The sequence below is a fragment of the Trachypithecus francoisi genome, unplaced genomic scaffold (assembly GCF_009764315.1).
Source record: "Trachypithecus francoisi isolate TF-2019V2 unplaced genomic scaffold, Tfra_2.0 Lachesis_group9, whole genome shotgun sequence".
Lineage (NCBI taxonomy): Eukaryota > Metazoa > Chordata > Mammalia > Primates > Cercopithecidae > Trachypithecus > Trachypithecus francoisi.
The window spans coordinates 324840-341253 of NW_022681474.1; the positions used below are offsets into that span (position 1 = coordinate 324840).

A 16414-nucleotide genomic window follows, 5' to 3' on the forward strand; every position below is an offset into this window, starting at 1 on the left:
GTCTGCAGCCTGTGCAGGTCTGGCCTATGAGTAAACACGTTTATCAGCAACCCGAGTTGTCACAGTCTTAGTGTTGGGCAAATGCTGGGCCCGTGAGCAGAGGATCCTGCTAGCTTTCCTGCCTGGCCGCAAGGCCCAGAAACCCCTGGTCTTGTCTTCTGAGCTCTGGGAAACCCTGGGCCTTGAGAAGTGGGGTTTGCAGGTGGTGAGAGGAGGGGAACCTCCAGGGTTGTGGAGTTCAGGCTCCCAGACCCCCCAGCGCCTGCTGGAGATGAGTGAGCTATGTTCTGTGGGATTGGGTGGGACCTCCTCTGCGTGGGAGGAGCCCGTTCTGGCCCGAGCTGTGTTTTTAAGAATAAATCCCTGGGAGCTCAGCATCGGCAGGGGCCTTGCTGTGCCTCCGATGTGACCAGCGTGCCGCCTTTGCACTTTTGCTGTTGAGTGACTTGCACCACGGGGTCAAGGAAGGGAAGTGTGATTGCTGGCTGGGCATTGTTCTGTAACACAGGGTCGCCTGCATGGGCTCAGGCCCAGGCCAGCATCCCCAGCCCTACCTGGGAGCCTCCTGACATTCTCGGCAGCCTGGGGGCCTCGTCTTGTGCCACACAGGCAAGCAGACACACCCCCGGGCAGCAGAAGTCACCTGCAGCCCAGTGCCAGTCGCTGCTTTCTTGCTTTTCATGCCATTCACACTGGGGTAAGAATGGCTTTGAGACAAAATGTGACAGCATCACTCAGGCCAGCTTAGATCCTCAGGGTTCCCTGTCTTCCCAGGATAACGTCCAAGGCCCCGGCCTCTTGCCACTGCCCCTTGACCTCTGTCCTCTGCCCTAGGCCCATGCAGGTCCCTGACTCATCCTGCCCTGGGGCCCTCTCTCCAGGCAGGACTCCCTCCCAGCCCCTTGCTGGCCCTGCCCTGCCTCTCCCAGGGAGGCCCTGAGGCTCTCCCCCAATATGATCAGTCAAGCAGCGCCCCGTGTGGTCAGCCGAGCTGCCATTCCTGCCACTACCACTCTTCCCACCCAAGGAGAGGCCTGGCTGTGAAAGTCCCAGGGAGGGGTCCGGGGTGGACTGTCTGGGGAACCATGGTGTCAGCCTGAACCTGCACTCATCCTGAAGCTGAGCCCACCATGAGGAATGTGGCTACCAAGGGCAAGCATGCTTGGCCACAGGCCTGAAGCGGGATCCAGAACACGGTGGGCTGCTGCGGGCTTTGGTCCATGTGGGCCAGCATCAGCTGCTGTCTGGGGATCTTAGGCTGGGGACGGCCCCTGCACCTGACATCACCTGGGCTGAGACCCCCACCTGGGGCTCCCCTTCTGCACTTGGACACCTGGGGGCCCATCGGGTCCACGCCTATCCCACTCCAGCCCGTGCCTGTCCCACTCCAGTGAGGCCTCAGCCTGGTGGAGGGGGTGCAGGCTTGCGGGTAGCAGAGCTTTCCACAGGGCTGACCCTATGCACACAAAGCCATGAGTTGCCCCTGCCTGGGGCTTTCTGTTCCCCAGGAAGTCAGAGCCCCCCTCTCCTGAAACCGCCAGGCAGCCCTCACAGGTCCCTTCCCCTCCAGGATCTCTCTGGCACCACCTCCTTCCAGTCGCCGGGTCCGCCTCTCAGGCCGCCTCTCGGGGTGCTGGCCGGACCTGGGACAGGCTGTGCCTCAGTTTCTTCACCTGTGCAAGGGAGGTTGTTGGATTGTTGGGGGAGGGGGAAGCGGACCCCGCCCCCAGGTGCCGCCCGCCCCGCCCCTCCCGCCGGCCGAGGGGCCCATTGGCTGCGGGGCGCCGGGGCGGGGCGCGCGGAAAGGAGCCTCGGGCCAGGAGCGCAGGAACCGGACCGTGTTCCGCGGGGCTCTCACCTCCGCCTCCGCGCCCCGACCCGGCCATGCGCGACCTCGGGCTCTGGCTGCTGTGCGCGATGGCGCTGCCTGGTGAGTGGTTCCAGGAAGCCGTCCCGGGCGCGGCGCGGGGCAGGGTGGTTCTTCCCGCAGGAGGCGACGCGGGCCCCGAACCCCTGGGCTGCTCGCACCAGGCACCCTGGCCCCGCTTTGGGCTGGTTCCTGGGAGCCAGGCGTCGGGTGCACAGTGGTCTCTGGGTGGATACACCTGGGCCGGGGAGGCCGGAGAGGTCGGAGAGGTCGGAGGTGAACCTCCTTCAAAGGTGAAGTGTGAGAGGGAAGTCCCGCCTCTGAGCTTGTTAGTGGGGTCGGGGCCAGGCCAAGCAGGACGGCTTCACCTGCGGCGGGAGGCGCCCTGGGTTCCTGGGATTCGCCTGTGGGGCTACCCACGCCCACTATTTGGCCAGAGAGGGAAGGGAGGGCAGAGGAGCTGGGGCCTGGAGTGCAAGGGTGTGGGCCTGAGGGGACCCATCTCCTGCCTGGGGGAGGACACGAGGCTGCTGACCCTGGATCCCGCCCCCGCCTCTGGAGTGAGTTGGGCTGGGGTGTGTGAGGGAGCTTCAGGCTGGAGACCGGGATGCTTTTCCGCCAGTTTCCTGGGCAGATGGGGGCCGGCTGCTCCCCTGCCGCCTCTCCAGGTTGGAGATGCAGTCATGGAGACACGTCCATTATTGTTTTTAACGGGAGAAAAGGGTCCTGGGGTTGGTGGTCTCCAAAACTCTGCCCATTGCATGCTGGGTCCCTGCCCTCTGCTCTTGGAAACCAGGGAGTTTCCAGTACTTGGGAGGTGAACAGCCTCCGGGAGGCCCTTTCTGCTTCCCAGTTAGGTACAACCTGATGATCAGATGAACGGAGATGGAAAGGGTCGGCCGCCGGGGTCCTCCTCCCATCTGAGACAGCCTGGAGGCCTGTGGAGTCGCTGGCACCCGCAGGGTCTCTGAGCACTGTGTGTGGGTGCTGCAGGACACAGGCCCACCGGCCCTGCCTGGGGGACTCCTGGGGTCTTTTAGGCACAGAACCCTCACTTGAGTCTGTTTCTGAGCTATCTGGCGATTTCCCCAGGGGAGGGTCCAGACCAGGAAGGGGCAGAATCTGAGGGCCCAGGACTCTGGGAAGGAAACCCCTTTCCCCCCGGCTCGCTTGCCTGCTGACACTCCCTCCCACAGCGATCGCCCCCAGCCGGCCCTGGGCCCGCGTGGAGCGGTATGAGGTGGTGCTGCCGCGGCGTCTGCCAGGACCCCGAGTCCGACGAGCTCTGCCCTCCCACGTGGTGAGTCTAAGCTGGTCTGGGGGTTCCTGACTGGCCCCTGAGCCCGTTTCTATGAAAGGAGCTGTAGCTACGGGAAGTGGTGAGAGACCAGGTGGACATCTGGGGCTACCCTGTTCAGCTCCAGTCGCCTGGGGCCCATCTCCATTCCTCCCGCCAGCACTGCGTGGGGGCTCAGGGCCTCATGGTTCCTTCAGGAACTCCATGTGCCCCCAGAAGGGAGCAGGGGTAGGTTGTGCTGGCCCCGGGCCCCTCCCCAGTTTCACTTGGCAAGGCTGATAAGCCAAATTCCTCTTTGAGAAGTGACGCTGGCTCACCGCAGAGTTGACACACCTTCCTGTGTGTGTGTGGGACCTGGCAGGGGTTCCCCAGGGCTAGGAACTGAGAGTGGCCCCCTCCCCCACCGGGGCTGCCCAAGGGTGATTCCTGAAACCTGAGTGGATGGGTGTGCACACATGTACACTGCATGCATGCGTGTGCGTGTTTCCAGGGAGGGCGGCTCCGGCCCCAGCCCTGTCCTTACTTCAGCACCCAGGGAACCTACTACCGACCTGCCCACTGCTCTGGGCTCTCATCCAGCCGGGGACACAGCTAAGGCTGTCCCGGGGCTCAGCAGGCCGCGTCCTAGCCTGCATATGGGGGCTGAAGACGCAGTAGTTGAGGAGGAGGCTCTGCAGGCACCACCAGGTCCGGCAGCTGCTGGGAGGGACGGGGCCTGGAGGCAGACAGCTGCCGCTGGAGGGGCCTGTGCGTGCTATCCCCACCTCCCACCTCCTTTGCTGCCTGGCTGAGGCTGTGTCTCCCCCACCTTAATGCTTTCTTGGGGAAGGGGCATTGTTACCCATGTGTAGTCAGATGGGGAAACTGAGGCCTGGGAGGACCAAGGAGCACTGTGTCCTTCCTGTCCACCCAAGTGCTGGGCTCTGCTGGTCCCCTCCAGCACAGCCCCACCCCCACCCCCCACCTTCCACCCTCTACCCTGCTGAGGCTGTGGACCTCAAGGACGGAGCCTTGGCCTGGGGCTGGAGGCCGGCACCCCTTCCCCACCAGCTGAGCTTCTCTGGCCCCCAGGATTGAGGTGGGCGCAGCCCGGGCAGGCTGCTCACCCGGGACCCTTCCCTCCTCGCTCAGGGCCTGTACCCAGAGAGGGTGAGCTATGTCCTTGGGGCCACAGGGCACAACTTCACTCTGCACCTTCGGAAGAACAGGTGAGTGGGTCTCAGGTCACCCCTCTGCTGGGCCTGGCTCCAGCACACTGGTGTCCTCGGCATCCAGCCTCTGGTCTAGCCTCTGTACTGAGGGGGCCGAGGCAGCCACACCACTTCTTTTTCAGGGACCTGCTGGGCTCCGGCTACACGGAGACCTACACGGCTGCCAATGGGTCCGAGGTGACGGAGCAGCCGCGCGGGCAGGTGTGGGTCGGTCGAAGCAGCTGGGCGGGCAGAGATGGGTTGGGCGGCCCTCCCGGAGCCTGTGGGGCTGTGGGGGCACAGCCTGTGGACCCCTCTCCTGCTTCCCCTGCAGGACCACTGCTTCTACCAGGGCCATGTGGAGGGGCACCCGGACTCAGCCGCCAGCCTCAGCACCTGTGCCGGCCTCAGGTGGGTGCAGCGGACAAACACCAGGGTTCCCGCAGGTGGAGAGGAAGGCCTAAGCCTGGGGCGGGGGGTGGGGAAGGGAGGCGGGGAGGGTGCCTCCTTCTCGCACTCAGGCCTTTGCTATCGCACAGAGGGGTCTGCTCAGGGGACCCTGCCAAGCCCAAGAGGCTCACCCTCCTGTACCCTGGGGCCTGAAGTCACCTGTCGGGGGCTACGGGTGGCAGGGTAGGGGGAGCCGTGGGCAACAAACTAGAGCCTCTGGTCCTTCTGGGCAGGACCAGGCCACTCTGAAGCCCACGGCACACCCGGCTCCCGCTCCCCTCAGGGGTTTCTTCCAGGTGGGCTCAGACCTGCGCCTGATCGAGCCCCTGGATGAAGGTGGAGAGGGTGGGCGGCACGCCGTGTACCAGGCCGAGCACCTCCTGCAGACAGCTGGGACCTGCGGGGTCAGTGACGACAGCCTGGGCAGCCTCCTGGGGCCCCGGACGGCAGCCGTCTTCAGGCCTCAGCCCGGGGTGAGCACCCTTGTCTCCCGTGTTTGGCTGGTCCTGCTGATGTCCGCTTGCCTGACCTGTGAGTCTCCCTGGCTCCCCATGCACTGGGTGCTGCCCACCGTCTGCAGCCTAGAGCAGGCCTGGCCACACTCCCCCAGCACTGGGCAGAGGCTGGACAGTGGCCCCGGGTCCCTGAGGGAGGGTCCAGGCCCTGGGGCTGGGAAGGCTGATTGTCTTCTTGTGGCTGTTCCCAAGGGCTCTCTGCCGTCCCGAGAGACACGCTATGTGGAGCTCTATGTGGTCGCGGACAATGCAGAGGTGCGCTGGGGGCGGGGAAGGTGGGAGAGCGGCCGGCGGAGGGTGGATGGGGTGTGTGGGCTCCAGCCTGAGGGTCTCGTGTCCCCAGTTCCAGATGTTGGGGAGTGAAGCAGCGGTGCGCCGTCGGGTGCTGGAGGTGGTGAACCACGTGGACAAGGTGGGCAAGCAGTCCTGGCTGCAGAGGTGCTGGCTGCAGAGGTGCTGGAGCACCTGGCGGGAGGTGGGGGAGCGTTGCCACGGGATTCGTTCCACCTGCTCTGCCTCTGCCCCGCACCTGTGCCTGGCCCCACCTCACAGCGGGACAGGTGCAGCCTCCGCCACCCACCCTCCCTGCTGCACCTTCCGCCACCCTGCCTGACCCCCAGGACTCCCCCATCTCTCCAGCTATATCAGAAACTCAACTTCCGCGTGGTCCTGGTGGGCCTGGAGGTTTGGAATCGTCAGGACAAGTTCCACGTCAGCCCCCACCCCAATGTCACACTGGAGAACCTCCTGGCCTGGCAGGCGCGGCGGCTGACACAGCGGCACCTGCAGGACAACGTGCAGCTCATCACGTGCGCTGGCGGAGTGGGCAGGGTGGGGAGGGCTGGGGAGGGAGGGTGGACAGGGTTGGGGTGGGAGGGAAGTGGGGAGGGAGCCATGTCCAGGGCATCTGTGTCACTCCCACTTCCAGGGGTGTCGACTTCACTGGGACCACCGTGGGGCTTGCCAGGGTGTCTGCCATGTGCTCCCACAGCTCAGGGGCTGTGAACCAGGTGAGGGGGCTCTTGCCCAGGTTTGCCAGGCCGAGGCCAGAGCTGGCTAGGGGAGGGGAAGCCTCGGTTCAGGTCTCTGGAGCAGGCCACTTTCCCTCAGGCCAGGTTTAATGCCTGATTTTATGTTTTAAGGTGGTGTTGGCGGGAAGCTGTGCCAAGTCCTGGGCCCTGGTGGGGTGAGGGTGGCAGGTGTGGGGAGTTGGCCACATGGTTCCTGAGAGCACAGACCCGCCCACAGGACCACAGCAAGAACCCCGTGGGCGTGGCCTGCACCATGGCCCATGAGATGGGCCACAACCTGGGCATGGACCACGACGAGAACGTCCAGGGCTGCCGCTGCCGGGAGCGCTCCAAGGCCGGCCGCTGCATCATGGCGGGCAGCATTGGGTGAGGCGGCCGGGCCCTGCAGAGCCAGGGTGTGCTGGAGGTGCAAGGTGGGTGGGGAAGGGGCCAGGCCGCCTCCCTGACGGGGCGCTCCCCACCAGCTCCACGTTCCCCAGGATGTTCAGTGACTGCAGCCAGGCCTACCTGGAGGGCTTTTTGGAGCGGCCACAGTCGGCCTGCCTCACCAACGCCCCTGACCTCAGCCACCTGGTGGGCGGCCCTGTGTGCGGGAACCTGTTTGTAGAACGTGGGGAACAGTGCGACTGCGGCCCCCCCGAGGTGCGTCCACACCCCGCACCTGCTCTCGTCAGCGTGGGTTGCCATGACTTCTGTCCCTTCAGATCAGGGCCACCACTGCACAAACGTGGAACTTGGGGCTCCATTGGTGTCCAAAGTGGTCACAGGGAGGGAGTGGCTGCAGGGCACCCCAGTGGTCAGGGGAGGCGGCCGGTCCACCCTGGAGCCTGTCCCGGCCCCAGTGCAGCCTGCCAAGGCCTTTGCTGTCGCCCCAGGACTGCCAGAACCGCTGCTGCAACTCCACCACCTGCCAGCTGGCTGAGGGAGCCCAGTGTGCACACGGTACCTGCTGCCAGGAGTGCAGGGTGAGTGCAGCCTCCCACCAGGGACCCCCAGAGCCCATGGCTGGCAGGTGGGAAGGGACCCTGGGGCGCCAGGGACCAGGCAGCTTGCATGGGCCTGTCCCCATGGTGAGCTGTTCTCTGCTGGGCCAGGTGAAGCCAGCTGGTGAGCCGTGCCGTCCCAAGAAGGACACATGTGACCTTGAGGAGTTCTGTGACGGCCGGCACCCTGAGTGCCCAGAAGACGCCTTCCAGGAGAACGGCACGCCCTGCTTCGGGGGCTACTGCTACAACGGGACCTGCCCCACACTGGCCCAGCAGTGCCAGGCCTTCTGGGGGCCAGGTGAAGTAGGCACAGAGCTGACCTGGCAGGGTGGCTACAGGCTTTGCCAGGGCTAACCCACTCCTGGTCCCGCAGGTGGGCGGGCTGCCGAGGAGTCCTGCTTCTCTTATGACACCCTACCAGGCTGCCAGACCAGCCGGTATAGGTGAGCTTCTGAGACCAGATTCCCCTGGGCCCAGGACATGTGGTGTTCCCACAGTAGGGTCAGCGCCAGAAGGTCCTCCACAAAGGAGTCCTGTTCCCATGAGGGTCTGCCCTGGGCCCGTGGACCCAGGCTCAGGCACACTGTGTTGTGGGAGGGAGGTGGGTCACTGTGGCCCCAGCCTGCTGTGGTTCCTGGGCCCCCAGCATGGGCCTGGGCAAGCTGGCCCACGACCTGCCTCCGTCCACAGGGCTGACATGTGTGGCGTTCTGCAGTGCGAGGGCGGGCAGCGTCCCCCGGGGCGCACCAGCTGCATCCTGAACCATGTGTGCCACGCACTCACCACAGAGGATGGCACTGCCTATGAGCTAGTGCCCGAGGGCACCCGGTGTGGACCAGAGAAGGTAAGTCCCTGGCTCAGAGGCTGCGCCACCCCCCGGGCATCCCGGGCATGTACCTGCAGATGCGTTTCTGGCTTGGCAGCTGCTTGAGGCTGTGGGAACAGAGTTCTCTCCACGCTTCTAGTAGAGACTGAAAGGTTGCTGGGGGAGGGGGAGAGACGTGCTTCTCCGTTCATGTGATGGCCATCGCCGGCTGCCACGTGCCCCAGGAGGGCCATTTCCTAGGGGCTCTAGGGGTAGGCAGCCGGCGATGGGCTGAAGCGCAGCTACCCTGGACGTGGTGACCACAGCCCACCCCCAGCTTACCCCGCGGTTTCAAGGGACACTGGCGGGGGTCCAGAGCGGACGCCTGAGAGACGCCTTCTACCCCCAGGTTTGCTGGAAAGGGCGTTGCCAGGACTTACACGTTTACAGATCCAGAAACTGCTCCGCCCAGTGCCACAACCACGGGGTATGTGTGGTCTCTCGGGACAGCGCCCCTGCACCGAGGCTGCCACGCTGAGGGAGCCAGTGCTGGGGGCAGCTCTGGACACGGGAGCCTGAGGCTGGGGGAGCCCAGCGTGTCCTCTCCATGGGGGTCTCAGCGGAGCCCATCTCAGGGCTGAGGCCTGGCCTGGGTGGCCTCCGTGGATGGAACCTGCGTGGTCACCGGGCAGTGGGCAGGGGCTACTTGGAGAGGCCTTGCCGTTGGCGCACCCAGGGGTCCCTCAGGGGTGAGTCTGGCCTGGGGCCCTCATGCTGGAGGCGCAGCCCCCACGGCCCCTTGGGGTCCACCCCGGGAATGGCGCTGAGCCCAGCCGTCCCCACAGGTGTGCAACCACAAGCAGGAGTGCCACTGCCACGCGGGCTGGGCCCCTCCCTACTGCGCGAAGCTGCTGACTGAGGTGCACGCAGGTAGGCTTCCCTGGCCAGCGTGGGTAGGGCTGGGGTCCGAGCTCAGAGGGCCCGAATGGAGCCCAGGCAGAAGCCGCAGGCCCGGGAAGCTGGTGGCATTCACAGTGCCGGTTTGCTACCACATCGACGCACAGGTATAGGCAGAGCCTGTCTGCCCCCAGGCCCATGTGAGGGGGGGAGAGCCCTGTCCCAGAGTGGGGGCAGTGGCCGAGGGAAGGGCACAGTGGTGAGCTGAGGCTCCAGTGTCCTCAGCCTGTGTCTTCCAGCCCCTCCTCAGCCCGCGGCCCTGAGGCTGCCCAGCATTTCCTCCCTGGCAGCCACTGAGCACGTGGCTATCCAGAGCATCAGGCCTCAAAGGCACAGCTGTGCCCACAGCACTGTGGCCCAGGGCCACCCTGCCAAGCTCTCCGACCCGTCACTGGAGAGCTGGGAGTCCCAGTGTAAGCTACTGGGTCCTCCCTGAGGGGTCCACAGGGCACGGCCTATGGGTGCTGAGAAAGGCTGTGTCTCTGGGAACCTCCCCGACCCCTGCCTGAGGTGGTGGCCTGCCTGCCTGAAGTGGGGCCGTGTGTCCCACAGCATCCGGGAGCCTCCCTGTCATCGTGGTGGTGGTTCTGGTGCTCCTGGCAGTTGTAGTCATCACCCTGGCAGGCATCCTTGTCTACCGCAAAGCCTGGAGCCGCATCCTGAGCAGGTGAGGGTGGCGGGGACCGTGACGGAGGGTGATAAGTGCTTCCCGTGCTCGGCTGCAGGGAAATGTCCCTGCTGCTGGAGGAAGGGCACCCAGCATGAGCCCACGGTGGGCGGCACGGATCCCGGGCTCCTCCATGCCCTGACCTCGTGACGCCCCTCAGCCTGAGCTGAGTTTGAAGGGCCTTCCTGGCTCCACTGGGCCGGTGCTACTCTGGACTCTGCCATCCCCCGAGGCTAGGGCAGGGGATGGTTTTGGAGGCAGGTTGGGCTTGGAGCAAATCCAGAGAGGCCCGGTGGGGCCCCCACACCCTTGCCCAGCCCCATGAGCACCCCGCCAGTTTCCTGCTGAGCCCCACGCAGCAGGAGACCCCCATGGCGCAGGACACACTGGCCCCACAGCCTGCAAGCATCTCCCGCCCACCTGACTGGGGCCCCCAGGACATGGAGGGGTGTCCCTGCACCTTCAGGGTCCACCCCATCTCCTGGGCCTGTCTGTCTGTCATGGCTGCGACCTCTCACCCTGCAGCCTCTCAGGGGTCGGCCGGAGCTGGGAGGGACAGACTTGGGGTGTGGTGCTGGGGCCCCGTGGCTGGACACTGACCACGTGCCCTGTGCTTCCTCCCCAGGAACGCGACTCCCAAGACCACCACGGGGCTCTCCAACCCCCTGTTTCACCAGGCTGCCAGCCGCATGCCAGCCAAGCAGGGGCCTCCGGCCCCAACCAGGGGCCCCCAAGAGCTGGTCCGCACCACCCACGCAGGCCAGCCCGCCAGACACCCGGCCTCCTCGGTGGCTCTGAAGAGGCCACCCCCTGCTGTAAGCACCACCCCTGGCGGGTTCGTGAGGCTGAAAGCAGTGTCCAGGCCCCGTCCTGTGACCCCAAGTGCAGCCTGAGGCCAGCAGAGCCCTTTCATTAACTTCACACATGGGCTGGCAGTGGCCCTGAGGCCCAGAGCAGCTGCTGTGGTCATCCTGCTGGGAACACTGAGGCTTTGGGAGTGGTTGCTTCCTGGACCTCTTTGAGCCATGACAGAATCTGAGCTTGAACTTAAACTTGGGGCTCAGAGGCCAGGGAAGCTTCCTGGACTCAACAGAGCCCATCTGAGGACAGTGTCGACAGGCAAATGCTCTCCAGCCCGCAGCTTGAGATCACACCGCTGGGGGAGGAATGGGGTGGGGCCGCACAGACCCCTCCAGCACACACGAGAGGCAGGAACCTCGGATCCTGGAGCTGGGGGTGCTGGAGGGGCACGGGGTGGGGTCCCACCTCTGACCCAGGCTCTCGGCCCTATCTCCTCCAGCCTCCAGTCACTGTGTCCAGGCCACCCTTCCCAGTTCCTGTCTATGCCCAGCAGGCACCAAAGCAGGTAAGCTGTGGTGATTGGGCAGCCAAGCCATCTGAGGGTGTCCAGGCCTTCCTGATGGGATTGGGGTCTGTGCACTGCACCGGGGGACAGGGATCCCCAGGTGGCCCCCGCTGTACACAGAAAGCTGGTTAGCCCAGCCTCATGAGGACATCAGACTGAAAGGCAGGTCCGCGAGGCCACGGGAAGGCAGGAGCTCAGTCCTGCACTGCTTTGGGGTGATTTGGGGGTCCTAGGAACTCAGACCTGCTCTGCCCACTAAGCCCCTCCCAGAGCTGAAGCCCTGGCAGAGCAGAGGATGCCTTGGGGCCCTGCAGCACAGACGGGCGGGTGGGGCTCAGGGCAGGGACATGTTGCCACACTTGCCTTGAGTCTGGGGACTTTGGGGGTTTTGAAAAGATCTCTCAAAACCTGAATCACTGGAGCCCTGGCATGCTGAGGGTTAACTCCCAGGCCTCCACGTCCCCCCGGGGTTGGGGTCCTGCCCCTGTGCCCTGGCGCCCACCTCTGCGCTAACCTTTGAGCCCTTTTTGGATCCCGTGGGGACAGCTCATTGGCCTCAGCTCTGGGGAACCGCTCTGGCGGCGGGCGGAGAAGGGCCTCGAGCTCCCTTCCTGGGGCCACGGACTCAGCTAGGGCAGCAGAGAGGACCCGGCTTTCTCTCTGGCGTCTGGCACAGGGCCCCAGTGGTGCCATCGAGGCCCACCTGGCATTGCTGGACATTGTGAGCAGCCTCTGTCCTCAGAGAGGGCAGGACGTTGGCGAGCAGGCTGGGGCTGGGGTGGTGCCTGTGTGAAGAGGCCCCACGGTGCATCTCCGGGGACCCCCTCCACAGAGGTTCGTGGTCAGCCCTAGGACTGGGCTGTGCAGGGAAGACCTGGGACAGGAGAGCCCTTGCCCTCTGGGTAGAGGCTTTTTTTGGTTAACATTTAATTTTGAACAAATTTTAGACTTACAGAAAAGTTGCAAAAATAGCCTAGAGAATCCTGCATGCCCTTCGCCTGGCCTGCTCCCGGGTCAGCGCCCATGTGACCACAGTGTGTATGCAAAGCCGAGGTGCCATGTCACCCGTGCGACACACTTGGTACCACCCGCTCCCTCTGGACGCCCTTCTCTGGCCACGGGCCCCCCAGGCACTCAGCCCCCGGCCCCTCTGCCTGTCCTCAGCTTGCACTTTGGAAGTGTGGCCAGCAGTGTTTTCAGGGTCCCTCAGCTTCGGTTTGTCCCGTTCTTTCCTTGTGTGGATGAGGGCCGTGCACTGTTGGCAGGGGCAGCACTGGACACATCCTTCCCAGGACACAGCCCAGGCCTGGCCCCACATGCAGCTTCGGTCACGGGTGATGTTGACAGGGTGCCTGGTTGGAGCAGCATCCACAGATTTTTCCTTAGAAATCCCCCGTCTTCTTTTTATGGTTAGCAGATGCCTCGGGGAGATACCTTGAGACTCTTTGAACCTTAAACTTGGACCCACTAGTTTTGGCATCCATTGGTGAACATTGGCTGCAACAGTTGTTCTGTGCAGTTTGCGTAATAGTGATTTTCTTTTTTTTCTTTTTTTTTTTTTTTGAGACGGAGTGTCACTCTGTCACCCAGGCTGGAGTGCAGTGGTACAATCTCAGCTCACTGCAAGCTCCGTCTCAGGTTCACACCATTCTCCTGCCTCAGCCTCGCAATGTAGCTGAGACTACAGGCACCTGCCACCATGCCCAGCTAAATTTTTGTATTTTTTTTTTTTTAGTAGAGACAGGGTTTCACTGTGTTAGCCAAGATAGTCTTGATCTCCTGATCTCGTGATCTGCCTGCCTTGGCCTCCCAGAGTGCTGGGGTTACAGACGTGAGCCACCGCGCCCAGCCCTAATAGTAATTTTTCTATTTCTCTCCTTCCTTTTTAACTTTTTATTTGAACTAACTTCAGACTTACACGTGAGTTGCAGAAATAGTCCTAGAAGGGGTCTGGACAGGCAAAACGGGGGCCTGGAGGGGGCAGAGAAATTTCTGGCCAAGGAAGTGATGGTCACCAGGCGTGGCGGGAGATGGGGCAGAGGCTGCAGCAGCAACCAGGCGTGGCGGGAGATGGGGCAGAGGCTGCAGCAGAACTATGCAGGAGGGAAGTCACTCACTCTTCACTCTCCCCAGCCTCCCCTGGCTGCTCAGTGGGGTCCTTTGGAAACTGCTGAAAATTGCAAATGCTCAGCCCACCCAGGCTCCGTGTGACGCAGCCAGGAGTGAGCTCCACAGCTCTGTGTGGTGGACTTCCAGCCTCCCTACCCTGGGAAAGCTGACATGCAAAGAAACACGTGTTTCAGTAGTTAATTATTGGCCTTTGAGCTTCCAAAACCCCACATTCTGGCAATTTAAGAGCTCTTCAGGCCAGGCGCATTGGCTCACGCCTGTAATCCCAGCACTTTGGGAGGCTGGGGCGGCAGGATCACTTGAGCCCAGGAGTTCAAGACCAGCCTGGGCAACATAGAGACCCCATCTCTACAAAAAATAAAAAATTAGCTGGATGTGGTGGCTTGTGCCTGTAGTCCCAGCTACTCAGGAGGCTGAGGCAGGAGGATTGCTTGAACCCAGGAAGAGAGGCTGCAGTAAGCCAAAATCATGCCACTGTACTCCAGCCTGGGTGACAGAGGGAGACCCTGACTCAAAAAAAGGAAAAAAAGTCTTCAAAGATAATATGGGGGTTGGGTAGGGGATGTGGAAGGTGTGGCCGGAGCTGGACTGGGCAGATGGGCCCAGGATGGCGTTTTGCCACTGATGGGCTTTATTCTGTAGGCGGCGGCAGCCAGGAGGGATTTTCTGTAGCAAGCTCAGTGGGGTGGAGCCTGCAGGCCCCTGGGAGGCAGAGCGAGGCCCGTGGGGAGCTCCATTCTGGGTCTAGGGAAGGTGATGTCCAGGTTAGGGCTGGGACTGCCTGGGGCACCCATGTCAGCTGTGTCTGTTTCCCTCCCAGGTCATCAAGCCGACATTCGCGCCCCCAGCACCCCCAGTCAAACCCGGGGCTGGTGCGACCAAGCCTGGTCCAGCTGAGGTGAGGCCCCGGCACACACCAGGCGGAGTCCACTGTGCGATGGATGGCATGGCCTCCCCACAGGGCTGCTGGTGGCACTGCTCTGGAGGGGCGGGGTTTTTTCCTCATTATCTGTGGGTAAACTTGGTGACTGTCTGAAAGAAAAGGGAAAGGCATTGGCAGTGGGTGTACTGTGACGTCTGTGCTGCGATCAGGGGGCTTCTCAGCAGACGCTGACCCCGGCTGTCAAGGTGGCTGACTTTCCCCCAGCGACCGCAGGGAAGGACGTCTGTCCCTCTGTGCGCCGTATATACTGCGGCTGCCACAGTTGCCATGGTGTGGATGGGCCATGTTGTTGGTAGATGAACCAAGAATCCACATTTTAAGAAATGTTAAAGAAAGTAAAATTTAGTTGTACCCTTTATATGCCTTTTATAGCAGGTAGTTTTTCAACACCATTTATCTTTTCCTCCTTCCAGAGTGCTGTTGGCCCAAAAGTTGCCCTGAAGCCCCCCATCCAGAGGAAGCAAGGGGCCAGAGCTCCCACAGCACCCTAGCGGGGGGCACCTGTGCCCGTGTGGAAATTTGGAGAAGTTGCAGCGGGAAAACCATGCCTTCCAGCATTCCAGGGTCCAGCTAGCGCCACTCAGCTCCGGACCCTGACTTTTCAGGCTCAGCTGCTGTTCTGACCTCAGGAATACATCCACCTGAGAGGCTTCTGCTGTCCAGGCCCTCAGCCACTCCCTTGTCCCCGCCTTGGCCACGCGTAGCCCCAGCTGTGCAGGCAGCAGGCTGGGATGAGCTGTGTGCCTGTGGGTGCATGCGCGTGTATAAGTCTCCCGGTGGCCACTGGTCTCCCCCTGTGTTCAGGAGGCCACATACACAGCCCCTTCCGGCCACACCTGCCCCAGTTCTGGGGCCTGCTGAGCGGCTGCCCTGGGTACCCAGTTCCAGGCAGCGCCAGATGTGGGGTATCCCCAGAAAGACTCCATCCCAGGACCAGGTTCCCCTGGGTGCTCTTCGAGAGGGTGTCAGTGAGTGGACTGCACCCCAAGCGCCCGACTCCAAGTCCCCTGATCTTGGGGCCTGTTTCCCATGGGATTCAAGAGGGACAGCCCCAGCTTTGTGTGTGTTTAAGCTTAGGAAGCGCCTTTAGGGAAAGGGCTGCTTGGGAGAGTCGGCTGTCTTGTCTGGTTTTCTTGAGACCGCAGATGTGTGTTCAGCAGGGCTGAAAGCTTTTATTCTTTAATTAATGAGAAATGTATATTTTACTAATAAATTATTGACCGAGTTCTGTAGATGCTTGTTAGATCAGCGGGTAAGGGTGGTGGGTTTCAGTTCACGAGATACAAGGGTCGGTGCTTTGTAAAATGTTCTCCCTGGATTTCTCAGGCCCTCCCCAGCAGAACTAAGCAGTCCCGCCCCTCCCGCGGATCCAGGAACCCGCGCCCCAGGCGACTTCGCTACGATGAGCTGAGCGGAGGAGCCCGCCCCGCCCCGCCCCGTCTCCTGGCAACGACCGCGCCCCGCCCCGTCTCCTGGCAACGACCGCGCCCCGCCCCGTCTCCTGGCAACGACCGCGCCCCGCCCCGTCTCCCGGCAACGACCGCGCCCCGCCCATTCCGTCTCGTCTCCCGGCAACGACCGCGCCTCTTCCGGCCCCATCCCGTAGTCCGGGCCGCGTCCCCGCACGTCACCCGCCATGCTGGGCTCGCCGCCAGCCGCCCGCGGCCTCCACGCCTGGCTGGACGCGCTCCCGCTCAGCCACCCACGCGCCGCCTGGCCCGGGACCTCAGCGGCGACGGTGGGCGCGCGTCCGCGAAGTCGTGGAGTCCGTGGGGCCCCGGCGACCTGGGCCTGCACCCTCGGCCCAGTAGAAGCGGCGAATGGCCCGCGGCGCCCTCCCGACTGCTCGCTGACCCCCGCAGAGCCTGGGGCTGCGAACCCCGCTTCGCCTTTGCTGCATCCGACTCAGCCTTTCTGATCTGTAGGATCCGGGACTCCAGTGTCCGACCACAGGGCAGGGCTCGCAGCCCACAGGCGCCGCAGTAGCCAGCCCGATGCCCACGTTCCCTGTGGGCACCCCTGGGAGCGTCCCCTGGTGGCAGGCTGGCGCGCTGGCCTCTGAGAGGTGGCTTCTGCTCCAGGCGCCTGGGCAGCACGTCTGAGTGGGCGCCCACGGGGCGGAGGCTGTTAGACGCATCCGGTGCTGCACCGAGGAGGCCTGACATTGGCCATCGACGTCCCCCCAGCCTGTGGCCAAGCCCCTACCCCCA

At 63.4% G+C, this 16414-nt stretch overlaps 1 protein-coding gene across 4 annotated transcripts; it reads left to right on the top strand.

Annotated features, from left to right (window-relative positions):
- The first annotated feature begins 1609 nt into the window (after window positions 1–1609).
- ADAM8 (ADAM metallopeptidase domain 8) lies at window positions 1610–15436 on the top strand. Of its 4 annotated transcripts, XM_033208494.1 has the most exons (23): window positions 1620–1930; window positions 3064–3167; window positions 4296–4372; window positions 4498–4576; window positions 4689–4765; window positions 5088–5277; window positions 5512–5574; window positions 5663–5731; window positions 5959–6128; window positions 6248–6329; window positions 6568–6716; window positions 6815–6992; window positions 7226–7315; window positions 7445–7634; window positions 7710–7779; window positions 8027–8180; window positions 8551–8628; window positions 8987–9071; window positions 9651–9765; window positions 10391–10580; window positions 11066–11131; window positions 14082–14159; window positions 14618–15436. In XM_033208494.1, exons 1-23 carry the CDS (start codon window positions 1885–1887, stop codon window positions 14693–14695), a joined length of 2478 nt encoding a protein of 825 aa, XP_033064385.1. In that variant the 5' UTR covers window positions 1620–1884; the 3' UTR covers window positions 14696–15436. The 4 variants fall into 4 exon arrangements, with proteins under 4 accessions (XP_033064387.1, XP_033064385.1, XP_033064384.1 ...); XM_033208493.1 differs by lacking the exons at window positions 1620–1930; window positions 3064–3167 and adding an exon at window positions 3200–3851 and having other exon boundaries at window positions 5038–5277; window positions 6830–6992; XM_033208492.1 differs by lacking the exons at window positions 1620–1930; window positions 3064–3167 and adding an exon at window positions 3203–3851 and having other exon boundaries at window positions 5038–5277.
- The last annotated feature ends 978 nt before the right edge of the window (window positions 15437–16414 follow it).